At 47.3% G+C, this 18,302-nt stretch overlaps 1 protein-coding gene across 1 annotated transcript in view; it reads left to right on the top strand.

Moving 5' to 3' along the window:
* The window catches only part of INPP5F (inositol polyphosphate-5-phosphatase F), a 75,766-nt gene that overhangs the window by 26,812 nt on the left and 30,652 nt on the right, over positions 1 to 18,302 (top strand). The window contains exons 2-6 of the mRNA XM_040992004.1: positions 1,761 to 1,841; positions 15,914 to 16,050; positions 16,979 to 17,107; positions 17,319 to 17,486; positions 17,586 to 17,642. Coding sequence (XP_040847938.1) covers positions 1,761 to 1,841; positions 15,914 to 16,050; positions 16,979 to 17,107; positions 17,319 to 17,486; positions 17,586 to 17,642 — 572 coding nt within the window. The remainder of the gene's footprint in view (positions 1 to 1,760; positions 1,842 to 15,913; positions 16,051 to 16,978; positions 17,108 to 17,318; positions 17,487 to 17,585; positions 17,643 to 18,302) is intronic.

The raw sequence follows: 18,302 nt of genomic DNA, 5'->3' as shown, positions 1-18,302 counted from the left end.
AGATCTTCTGTCCACTGGTTCACTCCCCAAATGACTGCAACAGCTGGAGCTGAGCCAGTCCAAAGCCAGGAGCCAGGAGCTCTTTCGGGTCTCCCATGTGGGTGCAGGGTCCCAAGGCTTTGGGCCATCCTCAACTGCTTTTCCAGGCTACAGGCAGGGAGCTGGATGGGAAACAGGACCATTGGGATTAGAACCAGTAACCATATGAGATCCCGGCATGTGCAAGGCAAGGACTTTAACCACTACGCTGTTGCACCAGGCCCTTTTCTCCAATCCTTTACTGACTTATAGGTCATTCAGTAACATCATTTCAAGAAGGTCCTTGATTTTCTTTTTCATTTCTTCAGCAAAATATTAGTTATTCACTAGCATGTTTTTTGAACTTCATGACTTTGTAAATTTCTATTTTTCTTCCTGTTGATTTGTTTGTGGCTTTTCATTTAAGGAGATGTACAGTGACTGTGTAATGGAGACTGTCATATCCAGATGTAAGGATACAATGCAGTGTGCATCTCCACTTCCAGATCAAAGACGGACTCCCAGTGAAACTGTTCAATTTATCTTGACAATAGGATACTGGACTCTGCCATTGTCCATGCCCGCAATGTCAGGATACACCTACATAGCAGAATGATGGACTTATGATTGTTCATGAAGAACTATACTGTTGTAATAATATAGGGGAACTCATTGGGGGAAGGAAGGGTTTGGGGAAGGGGGTAAGGAAAATTCCAGAACCTATGGAACTGTCTCATAAAATAATAATAACAATAATAAAATAAGTATATCTGTAAATCACCTTGAATTGTTCAAAACTAATTGAAAACTGAAATAAAAATTCTTTTTAATTCTTGCAATGAAAAAGTGACCTTTTTATGAACTATGTAATAACAAAGACATTCAAGGCGTAATAGTCAAAACTTAAATGAATCTGGAACATACACTGTTAGGTTTCTCATTATCTTGTGAATTACAAATTTAAATTTTTTTGTTCATAAAAATAATAAGGTAATAGTTAAAATGCAATTTAAGTTTTGTACAAGGAGCAGATATTCTTTTGATTCTTGCTCATTTTCTAAGCTGTTGAATTACATGAGTATTACCCTATCGCCAATTGTGTAGCAGCCTTGCGTTCCTCAAGGGAACTCAGACCCACGATCCTTTGGAGGGGCTTCTTCCATGTGTGTCAGGATGGTAGCAAGCAGAAGCCATTTCCTTTCTCACTTAGGACAAAGTGGCCACCCATGTCATGACTGAGTTTAAGTGAGGAGTCCTGCTTGCCATGCTCGGTGCCTGACAGAAGCTGAGGAAATGCAAACGATTCCGAGGGCCTTTGCCCTGAATTCCTAGAAAGAGCAGGGCTTTTCTGGATCTCACTGCTTGGGGTCAGCGACTTTGGCAGGTACCTTCGGAGTGTGGACAGGCAGGGGACAGTTCATGGTGACTTCTCTGGCCGTGAGGTCTGCTCTGTGTCGGGAATGCCAGGGAAAGCCACCTTGCTCTCCTGTAGTGCAGTGGCATCTTTCCTCCACGGTGGGGCGCCAGGCCACTGCTTCGCTTCTGGGTGGTGTTTCTGGAATGGTGGCTGTCCTATGACTGCCCTCATTCAGGCCTTGAATGCTTTGTTGCAAAGCATTTCATGGTAATGTATTCAGTTCTGATATTCATAGCTGCCTGTGAGGGACAGTGACCAGTTTTAAAGATACTGTTTATACTTTCTAGTGAGTGTTTTCTCATGACTACTTTTTACTTTATTTCAGCTACTGATCTACTGCTTGCCTGGAATCCTGTTTGTTTGGGGTTGGTAGAAGGTGTTATTGGGAAAATTCAACTTCATTCAGGTATGTTTTTTCTTAATTGCTTGTTATTTTATTTTGAAAAAGTTATACATGGGTCTGCGCACTGCCTCAACAGCCTAACGCTCTGGCTTGCAGCAGCAGTGTCCCATGAGAGTGCCCGTTTGTGTCCTGGATGGTACACTTCCCATCCAGCTCCCTGCTAATGACCTAGCAAAGTAGTGGAGGATGGCTCAAGTCCTTGGCATTTGTACCCACATAGGGACCCAGAGGAAGTTCTTGGCTCCTGGTTTCGGATCTGCTCAGCTCTAGCTGTTGTGGCCATTTGGGGAGTAAACCAACAGAGAGAAGGGCTCTCTCTGTCTCTCTTTCTCTCTGTAAACCTGCCTTTCAAATAAAAATCACAAGTCTTAAACATAGAGATACATAGAGAAAAGAACAGATAGAGAGGAAGCAGTCTTCCGTGCACTGGTTCACCTCTCAGATGGCACAAAGGCCAGTACTGTGCCAGGCGCCTCATCCAGATCTCCTGCTTGGGTAGCAGGGCCCACGTTCTTGAGCCACATTCCCCTGCTTCTCCCAGGCCACAAGCAGGGCGCTGGAGTGGAAGTGGAGCAGCCAGGACTCAAACCTGCGCCCCTATGAGATGCTAACACCGTCGGCCGGGACTTGCTGTGCCTCGACTTGTCCAAATGAATGTGCGTCCTGCGACAGTCTTCTCTTTGAGGATACATGTAGCTTTGGTTATAGCTTTGATTCCTTTGACTTAATTTTGCGTCTTCTCAAGGTGGATCTGTTTCCAAGTAAGTTTTAATGAACTGAAAATAAAGCTTTAGAGAAAAGGGAGCTGAACCTGGAGCTTTTCTTCCTGTTCCTGAAGTAAGTACTTGCTGAGTAGCCCCGCATCAGGAGCTGTGCTGGCTGAGGGAACGTGGTGGGCAGCCGGAGCGGCCAGCTTCGTGCCCGCATGCTGCTCACTTTAGGGCAGAGCTGGTGCTTTGTCAGTTGTGGCAGGAGCTGTTCGCTCTCCAGTGGCAGCAAAGGCCGCAGCTGGGCCGATCCAGGAGCCCCGAGCTGCTTCTAGGCCTCTCACACTGGTGTGGGGGCTCAGGCACTTGGCCACCCTCCATGCTGTCTCAGACACGTTAGGGAGTTGGACTGGAAGTGGAGCACCCAGGATTCAAACAGGTGCCCGCATGGGGTGCTGACACCTTGGGCAGAGGCCCCACCCACTTTACACAGTGCTGGCCCCTACATCTTTTATAAATTTAAAATTCTGTTTGCCGCAGATATGTGGTGCTGGCTCCTTTCAGATACACACGTGTCTCCCATTCGGAGTAAGATGAGGCACAAACACGGTGTGAGAGCCCTTCCTGCGCCTCTGCTGGTCTCTTCCCTTCACAGGAACATGCTGCCTTGAGTTTTGTATGTGGAATTCCCTTTCCTTTCATTTTGCGTTGGTTATATCTGTATTACTCAGCAACAGACTGCTTAGGTTTGTGTTTGGAGCAGTCCGTGTAAATACTAAGTTTGTGTTCTTTATTCTTTATTTTGGGGGATTTATCCTTGTTGATTATGGAACTTCTCATTTTCACTATCATATGAATACAGCATAATTTTTCTTTCCTGTCAGAGGGCAATTGATAGGTTTGTTTTTTCTGTCAGCAATAATACTGCTATGAGCATTGAGCATTGTGCATATTCTATCAGGTTTCTTCTTTAATTTCAGTGCAGAATAAAAAAGCATTTAGTCATTGTACCATTGGCGTATTTTAATAACACTCCCCTACCCGACCACATTTACATACATATATTCTTAATTCATTTACATGCTGACAGGATAATTTCACAGCTAGGTGTTCTGAGCTAAAATTCGTTTTCTATTATTTAAATGACATGTACGAATTCTGGAGTTATTTTTCTTTAATTTCAGTCAGTCTTATAGCACTGAATAAGTGAGTTAAATCAGTCAGGAGACTTGCATCCGAGCTGTTTATTGGCTTGGAGCTCCAGGAGAAGCTTCCTGCTCTTTGGTTGGTCTGTTGTTGGAGCCCAAGCCCTAGATACAGTGCATAGCATCCCGTGATTCTGTGGGCTGCCCAAGTGGCTCTCCCAGCTTCTGCTCTGTTGTCTGGCTCACTCCGGAAGCAGCATCCATCAGGAAGTTGGCCTAGATCTTGCCTCCCCAGACCTCTCCGTGGCCCTCCTCTCACCTAGACAGGGTGTCAGTCGGGAGCCAAGAATACCAACAGACAAGGGCCTGCGTTTGTTATGCTCTCAGACAGTGCAGAGTGGAAGTGACGTCTTTACCTATGTGGGATATTGTGGGTCCTGGATGAAGCAGTTTCCGGAGGAACTTAGTCACCCACAAGCTGCTCTTTTCGATGAAGATGCAAACCTTTCCTCTGGTGCAAAGGCCAGCCGGTTCTTGAGATGAACCCAGTAGACCCACGCCAGGGGGATGTTGCGTGAGAGTGGAGAGTATGTTGTTGGGACGAGTGACTTCACTATCACTTCATCGTATTTCTTTTTGCTTTCTCTGTGTGGTAGGCAAAATTTCTGCTCTTAAAATGGCACTCTCTCATAGCCCTCAAAAGAACTGACACCTCTCCATCCCTGTCCTCACCAGAGACTGGCCAGCAATACAGAAGGATTGAACAGTGGATATAGTTCAGACTCTTGGAAATGAAAGTGAGCAGCCTGCGTGAGGCCCGGGCCTTGCCCACTCCCCCGAGCAGGTGGGGCAGGCCGAGCCACAGACCAAGTCCAGAGGTGGTCTCTCCTAAACAGGACGGTGATGGCCAACACCTTCCCAAGGCAGCTGGAGGACAGTCCTCGGGTGGCAGTGCAAGGAAGGCCATTGCGGGTCCTCCCTTGCTTGTCCGCCTTGAGTTTCCTTGGCCCGCAACATGTGGTTGGTTGGCAGTGAGGATAGCCGCCGTATAGGATGCCTTGGGAGAGGAATTGGTGCAGAAGGCAGGGAGAGTCTGTGTTTTTTTACCCTGAGTTCTTGAACCTCCTCCGTTTCCCTTGTCACTGAACCGTTTGTCTATGAAGAAGGAGAGTGGGGCAGGGGTGGGCGCGGGAAGCCAAGGAAGATCTTTCCACCCCTGCTGCTCTGCTGGTGTGGGTGCCCGCCCTCCACAGCCAGTGCCCTCGGCCCCGCTCCTTGCCCTGAACACCTGTCTCCCACTACCCTTTCGTCTCCTGGCCCGGGTTCTGTCCTAGGCACTGCCCTGGCGCCCTGGCCCGGGTCAGCCTGGTGTGTGCCTGAGAGCTGAGCTGTTCCTCCCTCAGGCAGCGGGAGAGCAAAAAGCCTGCACTTAAACTCTAAACGCTTAAACGCTTCCTGCCTACTTATTCTCTCTGTGTTAATGCAGGAATTTTTGTACCTGCCCCGTGTGATGGGAGCATGAATTTATTCAAACAGATGTCACTGACAGTCTCCAAGTGGCGTGGGTGAGCCATGCTGCTGTCGCTGTCACTGCGCTGTGAGCTCTGTACCTGGGCCATGGACGCTGGGAGCTGAGGCTGCAGGCTGGGTGGCCTCAGCGAAAGAATCTGGAGCCGGAAGTTGGTGTCTTCCTCCAGTCTTCATTTTGTCCTCCTTCCATGTCTCTCAGTCCCCCCTAGACAAATCAGATTAGAACCCCCCAGCTTCATTTTTTATTTAATTATCTCTTTAAAAATCCCATTTCTCAATGCAACCATGTTCTGAGACCCTGGGGGTTAAACTTCAGCACACGAATCTTGAGGGCACACAGTTCAGGCCACCGCCAAACCTGTCTGCTGGTGTGCCACTCCGACTTCCTGCTGCTTTTCCGCTGTGACCACCACACTCCGCAAACCCTAGGGAGGCACCTGCAGGTGGGCTTACCTGGTCAGGGTGTCTCAGTAAGCCTCCATTGCCATCTCCAGGATGTTTGTAATCTACATGGGTGGGGGGGGTGGGAAGGAGGGGCGGAAGCAAAGCTTTTCCTGATTGGCTCGATTGACTGCGTCACGTGCAGGGGGGTTTGGTCACTCTGCTGGCTGCTGTTGTGTTTTCTTAAGGCCCTTGGAGGTATCAGATCTTTGATAGAGAACTGGACTGTTTAAGTTCCAGATACAAGATTTTGAACGCAGCTTAATTTTAGACTGTTTTTTTTCCCCCTAATGTTAGTATTTGCAGAAACTAGTGAGATTTACCAGACTATCCTGTAAGAATCTGTAGAAACTTGTGTTTGTAGTACTAAAATGTTAAGTGTTTACATGTTATATTTTATAATCTTTGTTGCCTTTAAAATGATATGTGCTGGAAGCATTTTGAAGCCCTGTTTGCTGGTGGCATTCTTTAGTGCTGATGCACTGTTAGCCTATGCTGAGAAGTGCTGTGAGCTCTGGGCCTGGAGGACAGACCCTGGGCACCAGCAGCCTGTCCTGACTGGGGAGGCCTCGCTGTGGACGTTTGCAGCAGGTGGTCTAGCCAGGCTGGCAGCCGGGACTTGAACTGGTGTGTGCTGTGTGGGATGTACCATCCGGCATGGCCGCACCATAGTGCTGGCCCCAAAGAGTCAAGTTCCTTTCCCAGTTATTGCATATTAATAGTTTTTTTTTTTTTGTTTTCTGTCTGCGCCCTCTCTGGAGGATTAGCTCCTAAAAGTGGGGGTGGGGACACGCTTTCTTTAGCTCACTGTTGTATCCCCATGGACTGACCCATGGCAGGTGCTGTTTCGAAGCACTCAGCAAGTACGTATTGATTTAGCAAATATTATGGCTTATCCTCGGTGCTGGGGCTGCAGGCTGGATACAGCTCGAAGCTCTCAAGAGCAGACTGGAATCTGAGCAGTAGACTTTAATGACTCAGTCACATAGGTTTAACCCATGCAGACTGGAGGAGGCATGGGGTGCATTGGACAGTGGGGCGTGCCTGGGGGTGATGAGGTCCTGGCTAACCCTGAAGTGAGATAGGAGCCAAGGGTACAGAGAGAGCAAGTGTCGCCATGTCTCCTAGTTCAATCTGCAGCGCCTACAGTGGCTTCGAGTGCGCTGGGCCAAGCAGAGAGCCAGGAACTCGGTGCAGGTGCCAACGTGGCTGTCAGGGACCCACTTACTGGAGGCGATGCTGAGCCCAGGTGCTCCAGCAGTCGGGATGGGAAGTCTTACCTGCCAGGCCCAGTACCTGCTTCTGAATTTAAGCTTCTGAATTTCCTATTTTTCTTGTCCCAATCTGAGCTGGCCTGGTGCAGGTAATTCCATGTCCCTAGGGCACTTACTGCTTACACTGGTCACATAGCTGGCCCCTAGTTCTGAGCTCCCCAGAGAGTCTTTTTTTTAAAAAAAAATTTTATTTGTGTTTATTGGAAAATCAGATTTTCAGGGGGAAGGAGAAGCAGAGAAAGATCTTCCATCAGCTGGTTCACACCCCAAGTGGCACAAAGACTAGAGCTGTGCTGTTCCAAAGCCAGGAGCCAGGAGCGTCCAGGTCTTCCACGCAGGTGTAGGGTCCTAAGGCTGTCCTCCACTGCTTTCCCAGACCACAAGCAGGGAGCTAGATGGGAAGTGAAGCAGCTGGAACATGAACTGGTGCCCATATAAGATCCTAATATAAGATAAGATAAGATAATATAATATAAGATCCGAATGCTTGTAAGGCAAGCATTTAACCACTATGCTACTGCACTGGGCTCCAGAGGATCTTGAAATAAGTATTCTTCCTGCTTGTATGTGTACCTGCAAGCGGCATGGCAGGTTAATTAGGTTCGATGACTACAGGGTTTCTGTAAGGTGCTTCTAAGGTGGATGTGTGGCCCAGTAGTTAACACGTGTACGTCATATCCCAGGGCCTGGGTTTGATACCAACTTTCAACTCCTGATTCAATCTCTCTCCTTCCTCCTTCCCTCCCTCCAATAAAAATAAAAAAATAAATAAAAATAAATAAATAAATCCTTAAAAAAAAAGTTTTACCTGAGAGTACTTTGTAAGTTGGACTTTTCTGCTTGTATAGGACTTTAATGGTTTTGCTTTCTGGATCCAGGGGAGAGCCTGCTGAGTGGAGTGCAGCACATTATTTTATCTGGTGGCAGATCTTTATTAGGGATTTAGCTTCAGTCCTGAACTTGAGGCTAAGCTGACTATGCTTCTAATTGCAGTATTTGGGACTTTTGAAATGGAGCCCATTAAATGTCTTTCACCCTTGATGATGTTCTTGTGAGCTAGTGTCAATTTTCTTTAAACGCAGAGTTAGAAAACCTTCAGCAGTGGAGCAGCTAGTCAAATAATAGTGAGTAGTTCCTAGGTTTGGAATATGAGCAAGTGAGTAATTAGCGTGTTGGTCCCTGAGAGCGTTGGCCGCTCGGTCTGGCGTACTCCGAGCACCAGCGCCTGCTGTTGGAGCCGGTGTGCTGGTGTCTCCATGGTCGCCCCTGACTCACTGATGGATGCTGTTCCCTAGGACTCTGCGGGGCCTCTTTCATTCTGTTTTTGTGTGTTTCTATTTCTATGTGATATTATTTATATTTTTGTTTTGTTATTTTTCTTATTTATTATGCAATTTGTTCCTTAGTTTCTTGCATGGCCTCTTCCATAAGGAATGAGTCCTGTTTGTGGGGGCAGAGTCCTCATGACCTGTTGACCTGTTCACCCACCAACACCCCACCTCCTTATACCCCACATTGCAATTAGGGTTTCAACATGTGGACTTTTGTAGGACACACATGTTTAAGCAGTATCATTTCACACTGATTCCTCTGATCATGTTCTCACATGCAAAATACATTTTTATGTTGTATTAGCAGCAAAAGTCTTTTTTGTTTTAAAGGAAATACTTGTGTGTGTTTTTTTAAAGATTTATTTATTTTTATTGGGGTGGCAGATTTATAGAGTAGGAGACACAGAGAGAAAGATCTTCTGTTTGTGGTTCATTTCCCAAGTGGCCACAATACCTGGAGCCGAGGCTTGGTGCCATCCTCACCTGCTGTCCCAGGCCGTAAGCAGGGGGTTAGGAAGTGGAGCAGCCGAGACACGAACCAGTGCCTGTACAGGATGCTGGCGCATGGAGGTGAGAGATTAGCTAGTTGAGCCAATACCCTGGCCCCACCAAAAGTCTTTTTGAAAAAAGTATGTATGTATCTGAAAGGCAGAGTTACAGAATGGGAGAGAGAGGTCTTCCATCTACTGGTTCACTCTCCAAATGGCTGCATGGCCAGAGTTGGGTCAGGCTGAAGCCATGAACCTGGCACTCCATCTGCATCTCCCATGTGGGTGAACCATTCTCCACTGCCTTCCCAAGTGTGTTAGCAGGGAGCTGGATCAGAAGTGAAGCAACCGGGTTTTGAACCAGGTCTCATATAGGATGGTGGTGGCTTACCCTGTTGTCTACAGCACCAGCCACAGTGTCCCCTGCTGGACCACCACTCCCACTGGAGAGCATGAGTTGGGATGTGGGCAGAGCAGGCCGGGCAGGGCTGTAACACCTATTGACTTTATGTGAGCTGCATTAGGGAAATGCCAGGCTGGCTTTACTGTTCCCTCTGGTGCATGCATAAATCAGAGTGGGTGTGGGTTAGTTGGGCTTTGCCACAGCATCAGCTGGCAGATGCTGGCACAGAGGGGGGGGGGGGAATTCTGTCAAGGTAAACTGCAGAGCCACCTGGAGAGTGCAAGATCCAGAAGTGGGAGTGGACCCAGTAGGGAGTCAGTGGGCACCTCCCTCTTGGTTGCCACTCCCACTGGTGAACCTGATAACCAGGACTGGGGCAGGCATGGCTAGACAGAATGTGGCAGCTGTCGGCAGGTATGTGATCTGGATAGTAGGGCTGGTTGGGTTGAAAGAGGTTTCAATTCCCATTGACATGTATGAGAGCTGATTGGGATGTGGGACAGACTAGACAGTTTGCTGTGTAGACTGGCAAGCACAGGAACCTGGGCAGGGGGCGGGCCTGGTGGGGGTTATTGTGGGTCACTCCAACTAGGCTGCAGCTCCCACTGGTGTACGTGAAGGCTGAGTGTGTGGTGGGCAGGATCGGGCTGGGCTGCAACACCCATTGGGTTGTGTAGAAGACAGGGCTAGAGGCAGAACTGACCCAGCCGTTGCAACCACCAGCATGTGCATAAGCTGACTGGGGCGACAGACTGTGTTGGACCCTGTTTTGGCAAGCACACACAAGAATCAGGTCTGGGATGTGATAAAAAAAACCTCGAATGAAGTTTCTTTGGGGATCCCCCTAACTGAATTGCTGGATTCAGAACCCCAACCATGAAGAGAATTACAGGTTCTGTAGTCTGACCGTGGAGTGCATGTGTCAGAGATGGGCCTCCTCTGTGGCTTAGATGGACCAGTGGTCAGCATGTCCGGGTGCACATGGAGGATGTGGCAGCACATTGGAACCTACAGAGGACATCTGGTACTGTAACAGAGGACAAAGGACAGAACAAATTGACCAACTCCCCCAGCCAAGTGTTGGCACTGAATATCTGGGCAAATAGAGACTCTAAGGTGGACTATATCAATCATTGGATTCTGGAGAGATTTCATTGTGCTTGGAGAGGCGAGATCAGCAGTAATTCAGAACTGTTAAACTATCGAAACCTTATGAGCAGAACCCGCAGAGCACGCCCCAGATCGGGGGCCGTGGGACGGGTGTCAGGTGGTCTGACCCAGGCAGCAGAGGCTTTTGGGAGGCTGGATGTGGCTTCTTGCCACTTCCCCTAGATACAAGAAGGAAAAAAGAGAATGTGGAAATGGTGATCTCACCCACCTTCCTGTAGCCTTTGACCCTAATCACCCTATTCAACTATGTAAACGTCATCAAAAAAGAAAAAGAAAAAGAAAAATTAGCTTCAGTAGAGTACCCAAGTTCACCATGAAATGCTAAGACACACCCTTGCTTCAGCTGGCTTCATGGCTGCGCTACAAGAGCTGCCTCCTTTCCATGGTGCAGCAGCACGCTCCTCTTTCCACTGGAGACTTCGTCAGGGTGGGCTTGACTCTCCCGGGTGGGCTTCTGTTCAGGATTGCTCGCCGTTCTCTGAAAACATCCCCCCACAGTTGTCCTCTTCTGTTAATCACTCCCAAAAGGCTCATTTGTGGCCGTGTAGGCCTTTTCCAGCCAACACCTGCACTCCGATCCATTACTGCTAATCACTACGTTGCTAAGCTGCTTCCCCAGCAGCAAGCCTGCGTAGTGGTCGGGGCTGTCCCGAGAAATGGAGAGAGAGAGAGAGAGAGAGAGAGAGAGAGAGAGAGTGTGTGTGTGTGTGTGTGTGTGTGTGTGTGTGTGTGTGTAAACACGGTCATTAGCAGGCTAGGCAGTCCCTCCCTGTGGCAGTTGGGAGACTCCTGCCAGGCCCAGTATGGGGAATGTAGGTGGGCTGACCCTCACAGAGCCACGTTTCTCTGGAAGCACCCACCCACCCACTCACCTCCCTGCTTTTCAGCTGTCTGGCCTCCTTTTGCCCAGGCAAGCTGACACTTTAACACAAGCCATCACAGGCCATTGAGATGCTCTTGACACATTTAAAACCTTAAGTGGCGAGATTCTGAGCAGCAGGCTGAATTCTCTGAGGCACGAAAGCCCACCCTCAGTCTGCGTGGCTGTCACCTGGTTCACTGATGGCCATAGCGGGACAGGAAAGTGAAGGAGGGTGAGTTTGTTCCCTGTACCTGCATGTCCATGGGGTCCTGCTCTCAGACGATGGGGTGCCTGGTTCCCCAGCTTGCAGAGCGCAGGTGCGGGGAACTTCTGTAGGCACCCAGGCAGTTCCTGCAACACCCCCTGCTTCTGTTTGGCTGGAAAGCCCTCATACAGAAGACGAAAGGGAGTGAAAATCTTGATCCTACAACTGCTCACCTGCCTTTGAGTGTGCCACTTTTTGTATGAAACCACCTCTTGAATGTTTTCCGGGACTGCTGGTCCTGCTTGTCAACTTATCACTTCCTAATTCATTTTCTTATCTGCCTGGGGAAGTCGGGTTTCCTTGTCTTTTCCTGGAGGAAGCAGGGTCACTAAATGGACTTTCCCCTCTATGGTCATATGCTTTCAAAGTTTCTTTATGCCGTCAGACCAGTCTCAATGCAGCAGTTTCAATTGGACCCATTTCTTTTTTATGATAGGTCATGTAACTAATACAGTAATAGCCTGCTTAAGTGCTTCTAAAACTAAAATTGTGCTTGATGGATATTGGGTTTGTTAGACAATAATAATGCTTTATTTTTTGTCTTGTTTTGAAAATCAAGAAATAGCAGGGATTGGCGTGTTGGCGTAGAAGGCTTATCTGCCACGCTCAGCACTGACATCCCATATGGACCCCAGTATGTGTCCTGGCAGCTCTGCTTGTGATCTGTCTCCTTGTGCCTGAGAAAGCAGTGGAGGGTGGTCCAAATCCTTGGGCCCCTTTACCCACGTGGGAGACGGGAGAAGCTCCTGGCTCCTGACTTCAAACCAGCTCAGCTTTAGACATTTTGGTCATTTGGAAAGTGAGCCAGCAGATGGAGGATCTCTCTGTGTCTCTTTCTGTAAATCTGTTTTTAAAATAAAAAGTAATAAATCTTCTTTGAAAAATAGGAACAAGGGCCAAGCACAGTAGCCTAGTGACTAAAGTCCTTGCCTTGCATACACTCGGATCCCATATGAGCACCAGTTTGTATCCCGGCTGCTCTACTTCCCATTCAGCTCCCTTGTTGTGGCCTGGGAAAGCAGTTGAAGACGGCCCAAAGCCTTGGACCCTGCACCCACGTGGGGTAGCCAGAAAAAGCTCCTGGCTCCTGGCTTTAGATCAGCTCAACTTTGGCTGTTGCGGCCACTTGCAGAGTGAACCAGCAGACAGAAGATCTTCCTCTCTGTTTCTCCTTCTCTCTATAAAATCTAACTTGCCAATAAAAATAAATCTTAAAAAAGAAAAACTTTCTATCCCAATATATAAAAAAAATTAGGAACAGCCTTTTTAGCTTAGTGGTTAAGATACTGATTACCAAGTTGTATCCCCCACCTTGGAACCTGGCTCAGTTCCCAGCTCTAACTCCTCATTCCAGCCTCCTGCTGAAGCAGACCCCCGGGGCAGTGGGGACCGCTTGAGTAATGGGTCCTGTCACCCATGCAGGAGACCTGCCCCAGCTCCTGGCACTGGCTCCAACCCAGCCAGGACACTGGCCTAGTGAACCAGAGGGCCAGGGGTTTTTCTTTGTTTCTTTCTTCATCTCTCTGCCTCTCAACAAAAATTCAAAAATAATATTGGATCATTAATCCTGTAACTCAGCACGCATCTTCCTGCTGGCTGTCTTGGGCTTTCATGTGGTGCTGGTAATGATTTTGTTTCACCCAAGGCAAGGTAATTATAGCAATAGTGATTGCTGTCATTGACCATGAGCTTTTTTGTTTTGTATTCTAGAATGAAAAATTTTGCCTGAAAGTAGCTAAGTGCTCAATTCATATTTTTTTTTTCTTTCCATTATGAGATTTTGGACTAACCCTTTCAGCACAAGCCGGACAACTACATCTTTTTACTAGTGTTGGTATGTTTCAATAGGAAATTGTATATATTTCAGGTTATCCTCAGTAGCTCAATTTTTTTGAAGATTTATTTCTTATTGGAAAGTCAGATATACAGAGAAGAGGAGAGACAAGAGAAGATCTTCCATGTGTTGATTCATTCCCCATGTGGCTGCAACAGCTGATATGCTGCACCAATCCGAAGCCAGGAGCTCCTCCGGGTCTCCCACGCGGGTGTAGGGTTCCAAAGCTTTGGGCCGTCCTCCACTGCTTTCCCAGGCCACAAGCAGGGAGCTGGATGGGAAATGGGGCCACCAGGATTAGAACTGGCACCCAAATGGGATTCCGGTAGGTGCAAGGTAAGGACTTTAGCCACCGTGCCGGACCCTCAGTAACTCAATTTGTAACTGACTAAAACTGGAAGTGAACCAAGATTCTACTAATTAGAAAAAAAAAAACCACAAAATTATAATACTTTCATACAATATTATTTTTTTTTCAGATTTATTTATTTCCACCTCTTCTATTCGCTGTTTTTCCTCCCAGATAGCCAACACGGGGCCAGGCTGAAGCCAGGAGTCGGACACTCTATCTGTGTCTCCCACATGGATGTCAGGGCCCCAGGCACTTAAACCATCACCCGCGTCCTCTCAGGAGGCACAGCACCAAGCTGGAACAGAAGCAGCGCAGCAGACTTGACTGGCACTGATGTGGAATACAGGTGTCCTGAGTGATGGCTTAACATGCTGTGCTGCAACACCGGCCCCTGTGCAGATTTTTTTTTTTTAATTGCAAAGAGACTGTGTCTCTGCTGTCAGGGAAAATCTTTTAGGAGAAAAACTGTAAGCTGTAGAGTAGTAGGTAGCTTGATGGGGAAAGTGGGGGATGTGTGCACAGTGGAAACTCCAGTATCTCTAGTTTCTTGCGACTCTCCCCTGTTTCTGTGTTCACAGAAGCAGTTATTTCGCATCAGCTCCCCATTGTGTGCGTGTTAAGGCTACCACACTGTTCTGCCTCTCATGCTTTTCCTGCTAGACCAGGCGCCTGCCTTCCTGTTTTCTGCTAAGATCTGATTTGTTTCTATTTCCAGCCTATCTGTAGTCAATTTTCATGTGTGGTTTGCAGGGATTGCTTTCTCAGATAGAGCCGGTTACGTCAATCTGTTTATGACAAATCACTTTCCCCCCCTTCATCCTCAATGTCATGTGCCCATGTTGATGAGTCATCTGGCTTCTGTGCCTTTTGCAGGGATGCTTGGCTATGTTTTCTTAACTGTGGTTTATTGTATGTTTTGCTCTCTGGAAAGACACGCTCTTTTTAAAATTTTTTCATGGCTGTTCTCACATGTAGTTTTCCAAATGATTTTTAAGATAGATTTTGATTTCTCTGAAGGTTTCATTAGAATTTTGATTAAGGTTATGTTGAGTCCCTGGGTGAATGTGAGACACTGGCAGCCTGGAACCCTCGGGCCTGTCCGTTCAGATGCTCGGCCCCTTTCAGTTATTTCTGTGTGTCCTAAACCAAAGCTTGACTGTGCTTCCCATGTAAAGGCTGGAGTGTCGCAGGAGCTGTATCATTGCCGAGGCTCCGGAGCCTTTTTTCTGTTTGAGTGGAAGTGGGTTGCAGTGTTTCTCTATGTTTATGCTTACACCTGGTATGTTAGTTGACTCCCCTGCCTGTTGTTACTGGTTTCAGGTTTTTTCCAGTGGATTATGTTGCTGGGCAGCAGGTCCACCTGATCTGCAGTGCCTTATGTCGCACCCGGAGCCACCTTGCACATCAAGGGTCTATTGCCTCCGTTGGTGTTTTCACTGTCACACTTTGCTCAAAAAGGAACGGAACACCAGGAGTAAAAACTGATAATGAGCTAGATATTTTCTAGTTCTAATTTAGTCTTCCTTTCTTTCTGTGGAAAATGCTGTATTGAGTGCTGGGATTTTTTCTTTTTCTATTTTTTCCCCTTAGAAAATACTGGTGCAGTGGATACATTTGGTTATACTAGGGTCAAAAACCCTTTTCATCATTTTTTCTTTTTTAAGCAGCTGGACTGTCATAGCCTTCTAACTCAGGTTCTTAACCTCAATGATGTGCCCAGGAACCTTTCCTTACTGGCTCATGGGACGCAGCTCACTCTTTTGTACAGCCGTGTAATGCCCATCCTGTGGCTGTCCCGTGACTGGTTCATCTACTCTCCCTGTTGGGGTTTCTCGGTGGTCTCCCATACTGGGTCTGTGTTGTAAACAGGTGCGTGAGTTGGCTTGGCCATGAGCACCTGTGTTGTCGAGGCAGGTTTGTAGAGCAGATCCTCAAGGGGCTGTCTTCAGAGGGCAGTGCGCGTGTAATGCTGTTCTGTGTTGCTAATTCTCCCTCCAGGAGCCTTGTGTGGGTGTGTGTGGCATTCCTATTAGTGCTGCTGTGTGGGAGCTCCCGTTCCCCAACATCCCAGCCACCAGATGTCTTGTAGCTGTAAATGGGACCCGAAGTAATGGATGAGAATCATTTTAATTTATGTTTCGGCTGTTTGAAGTGAGCTTGAACATAATCCGTGAGAGCTTCCACCTGATGCACGATTAAGATGCACTTGGCGATTAAGATGCTCAGCCTCAATTTGAAAAGTACCAGAGGTTGTGGTGACCTTTCTCTTTCAGATCTTCCCTGGTGGCTTATTCTGATTCGGCAGAAAGCCCTGGTGGGCAAACTCCCAGGAGACCATGAGGTCTGCAAAGTCACCAAGATTGCTGTGCTGTCACTCTCTGAGATGGAACCGCAGGACCTTGAACTAGAGGTAAGGTGGAAAAGGAAACCTCAGGGAAGCCTAACAGATACGGAATAGGGGACGGTTCTGCAGGCCAGAGACACATTGTTAGGATTACGTAATATATTTAATTTAATCCTGGGACCTGCACTGTGACATAGTAGGCTAATCTGAATGCAACGCCAGCATCCCATATGGGTGCCAGTTCATGTTCTGGCTGTTCCACTTCTGATCCAGCCCTCTGCTAATTGCCTGGGAAAGCAACAGAGAATGGCCCAAAGCCTTCGGATCCTCACCCATGTGGGAGACCCGGAAGAAGCTCCAGGCTCCTGGTTCCTGGCTCCTGGTTTTATTCAGCCCAGCACTGGCCATTATGACCACTGGGGAATGAACCAGCAAATGGAAGATCTTTCTCTTTCTCCTTCTTTCTATAAAGTCTGCCTTTCAAAAAAATAAATTATTTTGAAAAGATAAGTAAATTTTTTTGAAGATTTCACTAGAGCATACTCAAGATTTTTTCTGAGCCCAAAAATTCACATGATTAGTATCATTTAATATTTGAACAACTACTTGTAAAGGCCCTCAAGCCTAACAAATGTGTATTTTACAATAGTTTCATTCTCAGATGCCAGTTTTCAAAGCATTAATAATCTCAACCAGGACATTCTCTTCTTTGTTTAATGTTAGAAAGGAATGTATCAGAATCATTCTGCTAATGTTAATTTTCCCCCTTTAAATTCTAGTTCTATTGTGCCCTATATTCTTTGTGTGTTGTCTTCTGGGTGTGTGTGTTCATAAGCAAAACAAAACCACATCTGTCTTCTGTCAACTATTTTGTCATTTTACTGTTTTTTGAGGTTACTTTTAATCATAAGGCATTTACAGTAACATTCACTTTTATACTTGACATTTCACAAGCAACTCTTCATGATAACAAACCCTCTCTTTAATTTTCTAGCTCTGTAAGAAGCATCATTTTGGGATTAACAAACCAGAGAAGATTATCCCATCTCCTGATGACTCCAAGTTTCTGCTAAAGACCTTGACGCACATCAAGTCCAATGTCTCTGCTCCTAATAAGAAGAAAGTACGGCTGTCGTTGAAATGCCTTTTCGATTCACCTGTGATTAGTTTTACATTGAGGGGCGGGTCTCCTGCCAGGACCCCTATTTTCCGAGTGTTAGTTAAACTGAAGCGGGCTCCCGTGCCCTTGGGATTGGTTTTGCCTGCGGGTAGCTGTGTATTCCTCACCAGGTACCTTGTGTTAATTCCCATGGTGATGAGCTGACTTCTTGCAGGTTAAGGAGAGCAAAGAGAAGGAGAAGTTGGAGAGGAGGTTACTCGAGGAGCTGCTGAAGATGTTCATGGATTCAGAGTCCTTCTACTACAGCCTCACCTACGACCTGACCAACTCGGTGCAGAGGCAGAGCGCAAGCGCGACGGACAGCCGTGCCCTCTGGCAGAAGGTACTGTCCACAGCTCGGAGCACGGCTTGCCCATTTTAGCTGCTTCTAGGAAAGATGAAATGACATTTTCCTGAACCATTTTTCCTCTACCTTTTCTAGGTTGATGACCGATTTTTTTGGAATAAATATATGATACGAGATCTTACCGAGATTGGTGTGAGTAGTTATTTTTAAAATTTTTAAAATTTTATTTATTTGATGGGGCGACATGGTGGTCCAAGGCTAATGCTCTACCCGCAAGTGCCGGTATCCCACATGGACGTTGCTTTGTATCCCAGCTGCTCCACTTCCCATCCAGCTCCCTGCCTGTGGCCTGGGAAAGCAGTGGAGGACGGCCCAGAGCCTTGGGATCCTGCACCCATGTGGGAGACCTGGAGAAAGTTCCTGGCTCGGATCCGCTCAGCTCCAGCTGTTGCTACCATTTGGAGAGTGAACCAGCAGATGGAAGATGTTTATTTCTCTATCTCCTTGTCCCTGTAAATCTGCTTTTCCAATAAAAATAAGCAAAATTTTTAAAAAGAGGTATTTATTTGAAAGGCAGAATTACAGAGACAGGCAGACAGTGAGATGTGCCATCAGCTGGTTCGCTCCCCATGTGGCCGCAATGGCTGGGACTGGACCAGGACGAAGCCAGGAGATTCTTCCAGGTCTCTCATGAGGGTTTAGGAGCCCGAGCACTGCCGTACTCTTCTGCTTTTGCAGGTGCCTAGCAGGGAACTGGATTGGAAGTAAAGCAACAGGAACACAAACGGCCTCCCAGATGCGATGCTGGTTTCACAGGTCGTGATGGCTTAACCCGCTATGCTTAATGCCCAG

The sequence above is a fragment of the Ochotona curzoniae genome, unplaced genomic scaffold, assembly GCF_017591425.1.
Source record: "Ochotona curzoniae isolate NIBS_2020 unplaced genomic scaffold, NIBS_Ocur_1.0 contig_66, whole genome shotgun sequence".
Classification (NCBI taxonomy): Eukaryota; Metazoa; Chordata; class Mammalia; order Lagomorpha; family Ochotonidae; genus Ochotona; species Ochotona curzoniae.
This window is presented reverse-complemented; position numbering and strand designations above follow the sequence as displayed.